Source organism: Morone saxatilis, unplaced genomic scaffold (assembly GCF_004916995.1).
Source record: "Morone saxatilis isolate NCDOM2014 unplaced genomic scaffold, NCSU_SB_2.0 Contig12, whole genome shotgun sequence".
Classification (NCBI taxonomy): Eukaryota; Metazoa; Chordata; class Actinopteri; family Moronidae; genus Morone; species Morone saxatilis.
This window is the reverse complement of record NW_023339674.1, coordinates 14,199,566-14,206,695: the sequence shown is the minus strand read 5'-3', so window position 1 is coordinate 14,206,695 and position 7,130 is coordinate 14,199,566. Positions and strand designations below refer to the sequence as shown.

General features: G+C 41.5%; 1 protein-coding gene across 1 annotated transcript in view; it reads left to right on the top strand.

Moving 5' to 3' along the window:
- The window catches only part of arhgef18b (rho/rac guanine nucleotide exchange factor (GEF) 18b), a gene marked incomplete in the record, with an annotated part of 42,893 nt that overhangs the window by 30,744 nt on the left and 5,019 nt on the right, over nt 1-7,130 (top strand). Inside the window, 1 exon segment of the mRNA XM_035653641.1 lies at nt 6,157-6,508. Within this exon segment, the coding sequence (XP_035509534.1) occupies nt 6,157-6,508 (352 nt within the window).

Genomic DNA, 7,130 nt, shown 5'->3' with positions numbered 1-7,130 from the left:
TTTTTGTTTATTGGGTCAATTTTCCAAACCCCCCCCCCCCCCCTTGGCGCTCTTTTTTTTTTTTCCTTCCACCCCGTCCCCTGGGCATGAATCCTGTATCCACCCTTCTAAGGTACTGAAGAGCCAAATATACTTTCATACACTGGCTGCAAGGTTGTTGTTTGCATTTACAAGCTTTCTATTCTTCTTCACACACACAACAAATTTCTTTCACATCGCAGTCAGTATCAAACTGTTTGGTAATTGGCCATCAGTCTAATTGGCCTTTTGCACACATTACCAGTAAATGAACCAGTAGAAACATGAATGCGCTGAAGGAATTTGGTTTCAGCTCCCACAGTCTATTTTATAGATGGGTGTAATGATAAAAACTGAATACATCTCTAACTACTCAGCTCAGGAATCCACCTACACAGGGAGCAGTCTTTCCCTTCATCTCTCTTTACCTCTTTTTCCTCTTCTCTCCTCCCTGAGTTTCCTTCCTTGTATCCCTCTTTCTCTCCTTGCAGTACAATGCGGGTCATTGTTTGTGAGTTTCATGGGAGAGGAGCTTTGAGAAAGATCCACTGACTGTAATTTCATGCCTGGTGCTAAGAGATCTGTCAAGGAGCTACAGTAAAGTTACTTAATATCAGCCTTTAGTGTTTTCAAAGGTCTGTATCACCATTGCAGTTTGGTTGATTGGCATACTCTGTAACAAGCTCTGGGGGGGTTAGGGTAACTGTATCATGGGAACTTTTATCTCGATTCAGACTTTATCGTCTTATCAAACCAAGAAGATACACAGTAAAATGGGTGGCAATATGAATAAGGTCCTCTGTCACACACAGAACGTAATTCTATATCACAACATCAATATATATCACAACAAAAACATACTTTTTATGGAAAATCAATGAAGAAATTGTTATTGGATAGAACAGGAATTTCAGTTTTTTTGTTAATCGGGCCAATTAAAGACCTGACAAAACAAAATACATCACATTGATTGAAAAATAACGAAAAAAAATCCAATATAAGGAATACAAAATGGGCAATACAACAAACTTATTTCATCTAGTTGATTAGAAAGAGAGCTAGAAATCATATTTAATCATATTGCTATAAATATCTTTATCACAAAACTACCCTCCAATATTGTGATCTATAATGACGGCTGCACTACCTGAGTCACACCTATGACTCATCAGGAGGATGTAAAGCACACCTAGTGGTGGGATTGTTAACTCTGACTAATGCTGCTCTGTTAAAGAAAGCCCAAATATTTCTGCTGGATGGATCAGTTTCGTTTTCTTTTTATTCCTGCTTCATAAGAAAAGAAAAAGTTTGTCCATATGTGTACAAACTGGCTCGCTGTTTCTCCAGAAGTTTGACTAATCGCCTGATACCAGTGCTGTACTGATACAAATGCTCCCTCAGAGATGTGTCTTTCTGATTGAGGTTGTCTCTAGTGATGTCATTAGTCCCTCTCTACTGTCTGACATTTCTACCCGGTTGACGCCTGACAGTTATCTGTGATTGGTCAGTGCCTTTTCATACTGCATACCAAGCTGAGTAACTGACGGATGACACAACCATCCATTCAAGTCCTGACTTGTCTCGAGAAAGGCTTTTTTGCAACTGAGCAACATTTTTTTTTTTTTTACAGTTTCATTTATCTGCTGCAGCTTTACTCGTACCATCTGAAGGATTACACGGTAACAAGACCTTTCAATGACATTCCTTAGTGCCTCAGTTAACTGGGGTCTTAACTCAAGACGTACACAAACACAACCAGCTGACATGAGTTATTGCATTCATCATCTCATTACGGCCTGCAGAAGGCAGGCCTTTGACTGTGAGTTGAACACTTCACAGTAACTCCTGGAAAACCACAGCCTCTGGTCTTGTGAAGTAAAGGAGCCTCTGGCTGAATTGACCTAATCTGCTGTGATGAGTAATTCAGGGACTCTCGTAAATTACAGAGGCCTTCACTGAAACAGTGAGGGTGAATAAGATTGCGGCGCTGTTTATTTGTTACACTGACGGCAAGATAAGACCTGAAGCGGGTCAGATCTAGACCCTATAAGCACTCGGCACCCCATTAAATCACGCCCATAATATTTGTTTTAGACCAGCTAAGTAGTGTGTATGTGTGTTTTGTACACATGCAGATGTATGGGTTTCAGTTCTATACTGTTGGCTCTGCCGTGGGACTTTCTTGGCTGTGGTTATGGGAGATTTGGAAGTGGTTTGTTCCCCCTCTGCGTCAAACACATCAAATGGTCTTTTCATCAGCTGTGACCTCAGGATCTCTACCAGGCTCCAAGCCAGCCTGATATCAACAAACATTTAATCACCACCACCCAACATTAAGACTCATCAGCAAACCCGTAGAGCTATGATTAGACCTCATAAAAAGAAGACATGCCTCCTTGTGTGTTCGCGTGTTTGTTTTGAAACATATGTGAGTGTTTATGCAAGTATGGTGCTAGTTGCGGCATGTCCTGACTTCAGAGGAGCGTTTCTTTCATGTCTTATCTCATCCGATCACAGTGGCCCACTTGATAAGGAATACACTGGGCTCAGGCTTTTGTTTTATTGGCACTGCCTCAGACAGAGCCTCGGGTCTGATTGCTCAATAGTCCTGTGACTGTTAAGTCATAAAGCATGTTCATAATCAAGGTTAGAGCTGGAGTTTTGGTTGACAGTAAACAGTAAAGAAAAGAAAGTAACCTGTACAATACAGTTAATGGAAAAAATAAGAAACCTAAAGGGTATAAAGTGGGCTTCTACAAAGTCAAAGGTTCAACCCCCAGTCTTGAGAGAGAAATGCGTCAATGAAATAACCATTGCTCCTCTTTCAATAACTTCTCTGATGCCTTTAGGCAAAACACTCAATTTAACCACTGCCTCTTTCTCCCTCGTTTTGCTGAGGAGCCAAAAACTGGATCCTACCTGGTTTGAGTAACTACATGAACATGACAGAACATTTCTAAACTCATTTCAAAACTCAATGTAAACGTTAAAAGGTCAGTGGTAAATAGTGACCGGTATCTGTGTCTTCGACACTCTGAGTTATCGCTTCCCCTCTTTGGCCTCAGGCTGATTTACGATGCTGTCGTCTGAGTGTGTTCCTATGGTCTGAAAAAACCCCAAGGAGTAACTCTTGCCCCATCAACACCCTCACTATGTACACACACACACATACACCTAGATGCCTGTGACTCGCTTCTTCTATAATCAGCTGCCAACAGTTGCTGTGCAAAGCTAAGACAGAACACCAAGCTCGAGGGCAGATATTTTCTTTCGACACCATCTGTCACTGTAGCTATTCCACCTGTTTTCTGCACACTGTGTTCAGTGCTATTCTGTAGCTTCTTTCAACAAGAATATTGTCAAATTACTCATAGTTAGTTAATCGTTTGCTCTGTGAGAGAAAAAAGTAGTTGCACTTCAGACTAAGTTGTACTTTTTTGTTCATCTTGTTTGTTTCAATCCATTGAGTCTTCAGATGTGGGTAATATGATGTAGGGCTGTTACCAACAATTATTTTCAATATTGATTAATCTGCTTGTAATCAATCAATGATCTGGTTTTTCAAACATCAGAAAACCTTGAAGAAAAGTCCAAAGTGATGTCATCAAATCTCTTGATTTGTCTGGTCAACCATCTAAAACCAAAACATATTCAATCTACCATAATGTAAGGCGAAGAAAAGCAGCAACTTTTCACATTTAAGAAACTGAAACCATCCATTGTTTAGTATTTGTTTGAAAACTAACTTAAATGAATAATCAGTTAGTAATAAGAGACATGTTACTGTCCTACACATAATTTAGTCCAGATTTAACAACCAGTATCTTCCCACTGGTATCCATTGTGTTCAAGGCCATGTGCAATGTTACTGGAGATATGTATAATATGGGAGTATCCAGGCAGGTTTTAGGATGAGAGGAACCTGGCTGTATAATTAGCTAGTCCAAGCCTGTTATTAACAGAAGCCTCTGGAAGGCAGCCAGTGCTAATTGTTTATGTGCTGTCAGTCAGGGCTGTTTGTGCTCTGTAGCCTCTGCGCAGTTTACTGCCTTGGAAACCTGCTGTTTATGCTGCTTAAAGCCGATCACCTTGTTCTGGGAACAATGGAACATCTGTGTGTCAAGATGAGTGAGTCTCTGAAAGGGGAAAAATGATGGAGGGAAAGATGAAAGCAGGGTTTAGGGAAAGATGGAGACTTTTCCCACTGCAGGGCCCCTCTCTGCCTCGGGTCTGTGCCGTCATGCTCTGCTGTTACAGCTGGGGGAAGCCACACACACACACACACACACACACACAACACACACACACACACACACACACACCACACACACACACAACGACACACACACACACCACCACACACAACACACACACACACAGTCACACACAGTCACAGTCAGATGAGTTTACCCTTCATGCCTTGTAAAACACAATCATGTGTTCCCCATCACCACAGGAAGTATTCTGCATCATCATCAATCATGCAGCATATGGACTGCATACCAAACAGAAAAGTTACACACTTCACACTGATGCCAGAAGTTAAAGGCACCACAGTTAAAACTGGTGTTAAATATACTGTTTTATTGTGATATTGGCCTTTTTTAAAATGTCCGACATAGGTTAGTTGCTCTGTGATGTTGGCTTGCATATTGATGTTATTTAACCGATGTGCCAATGTGACATACTAGATTAAATGTTGTTTCCCATTAATAACCACCAACCACTTGTTTAGTGGAAACATTTTACTTTAGTTACTTGTAATGCATCTGTGTATTATTATTCATCTTCATGTCTTTTAGCGGAAACTTTTACTGTCACAGTGCTGCTTGGACAAACATTTTCATGAAAAGGGTCTATTTGTGGAACTGGTCTAAATATTAAAATAAATATATATATAGCTATTATATTAAAGATTAGAACTGACCTCCCAGTTAGAGTAGCCTTGAACAAAGATAACTGTTACACGTTTATTGTCTTCACTTCTAATCACTATTACTATTGGTTCTTTCCAGGCCTGGATGGAAGTCACTTGTGACTGCTTGTGATTATTTTTTATTTATTTTTATTTATTTGGAAATGTGTCATTTAAATAAACCAAAATACATAATACATAATGAGCAGCATGGACAAAAAGCTGTCCTAGTATACACAGAAAGTGTTATCACTATATGTCTGAAATAACCATGTTCAGTCACTCAGACCTTACAGTTGTCTAGATGGGAAACGAATGAACCATGAATAACTTGGTGACAATGGTCACAATGTATTAGGAGGGCTTAAACTGTGCAAGTCCTGCTATAGCACTGTGAAAAGATGCTTTTTATAGTTCATGCAATGCAACACGTGGGATTAGTAAAGCATACAAACACTGCACCTCTCCATTGTTGCAGAGATCTCACTGAATGCAGATTGGATGATTATGTTGACTTGAGCTGTAGATCATCTTTCCTTCGGTCTAGTAATTAGGTGGACAATGCAGTCAGTGTCTTTTATCCACTGATGTCATGAGAGCCATTTTCTTGTTCCCCTGCTTGTCTAACAGGCCTGTCTGTTTTGTTAGCCACGCCTTTATGTGCACAGGGACTATTAAGGGTTTTATGTTTCTCATTTTGTGTGTGTGTGCACATTGTCCTTGAGCCTCTTGGAACACATCAAAAGCCTGTTACCAAACTTACCAAAGTGTGTGCTCAGCAGAAAGAGTCGCATGTGTTTCTGATTCCCTCTTCAACCCATAAATACTCTGCTCCTCAACAGATTGTGTGTCTGTAGTGGCACGGTGTCACACAGATGATTTATAGTCTGTGCATGCATGTGTATTTTCTGTACTCTCAAGAAGCTGTTTTAAGTTGTTGGTTGTTTTTTTGTTGTTTTTTTTTTCAAACAGATAACAAAAAGACTAACAACTGAGAGCGCAGGCTGCTTACACACACAAAAACATGATAAACATAACGTTCCACAACTCCCGATTCCAAACTGAATCTGACCACAAATATGGATAATTACAGTGCAGAGTTGGGAAGCCATCCTTTGTGAACTTAAAAATTTAGTTGGAAGTCTTATACGATGATTTTTGCAACAACTAAAGAAGACTTTTGGCCACCTCTCAGCAAATAACATAGTGTTCTCCTCCTTCAGGTGGCTCCTCTGTCCGGCAGTCTGAACGGGGAACTCCTCATGTCCTCCGCCCTCGCCACCCCCGCCAGTGTCTCCGACCTGCCCCTGCCTCAGAAGCCCCTGGTGCGTGGCAGCCTGTCTGTTGCGCCGGCCGACTATCCAGAGCGCCCTGAAGTGATGTTGCGGCGGGAGACGAGCTCCTCCACCCTGCCGCTGAAGACGGAGGTGCCCCTTCATCTCTTCAGCACCACCAACCAGCTGCACAAACCGGTGGGGGTGCAGCAGCAGATCCCCACCAAGCTGGCCGCCTTCAGCAGCGGCAAAGGGAAAGGAGGCAAGATTGGCAAAGCCTCACATCGCACTGACAGCACTGGTAAGAGGTTAGATAGGAAAATCAATAAATCCTCACACTCGAGAGGCTGCAACCATCAAATAATTTAAATTTTAGGATTAATCGTAGAAAAATGTGAATAAATAGTTTGTAAAGGGAGAAGCACCATGCTCTATATGTTTACTCTGACACAGGAAACACAGTGTCACAGCAAATGGACTGGGTGGAGTGTGACTTTAATGTTATTTCTACCAGCCGGACCCTCAACGAGCACCAAAAAGCACTCTTTTTCAAAATGTGTCGATGAGTGTTGCCTTGAGGTTTTCTCCTCTCTTGGTGATGTGTAACAGTGCAGCATTTTCTGTTTTAAAATGGGTTTTTCTTGCTCGCAGTCATCGATAAACAAGCCATCTGTGCCTGACATGAGCTTGACCCCTTCCACATGGTTTAAGTGGCTCATTAGGATCACATTAGCTGTCTAAATTGGGTCAGCCATCTGATATATATCAGATAGCGGCCTGAGAGAGGCTACGCTGCTGTAGTTTACCAATGAAATCTAATTTTACAATTAAATCACCTTCTGTCTCCGTTTGTTTCTTGTCTTCTTTGCGCCCTTCTTCCTCCCCCTCCCCTGGTCTCCTCCCTCCTCCCCCCTCCCTCCTCC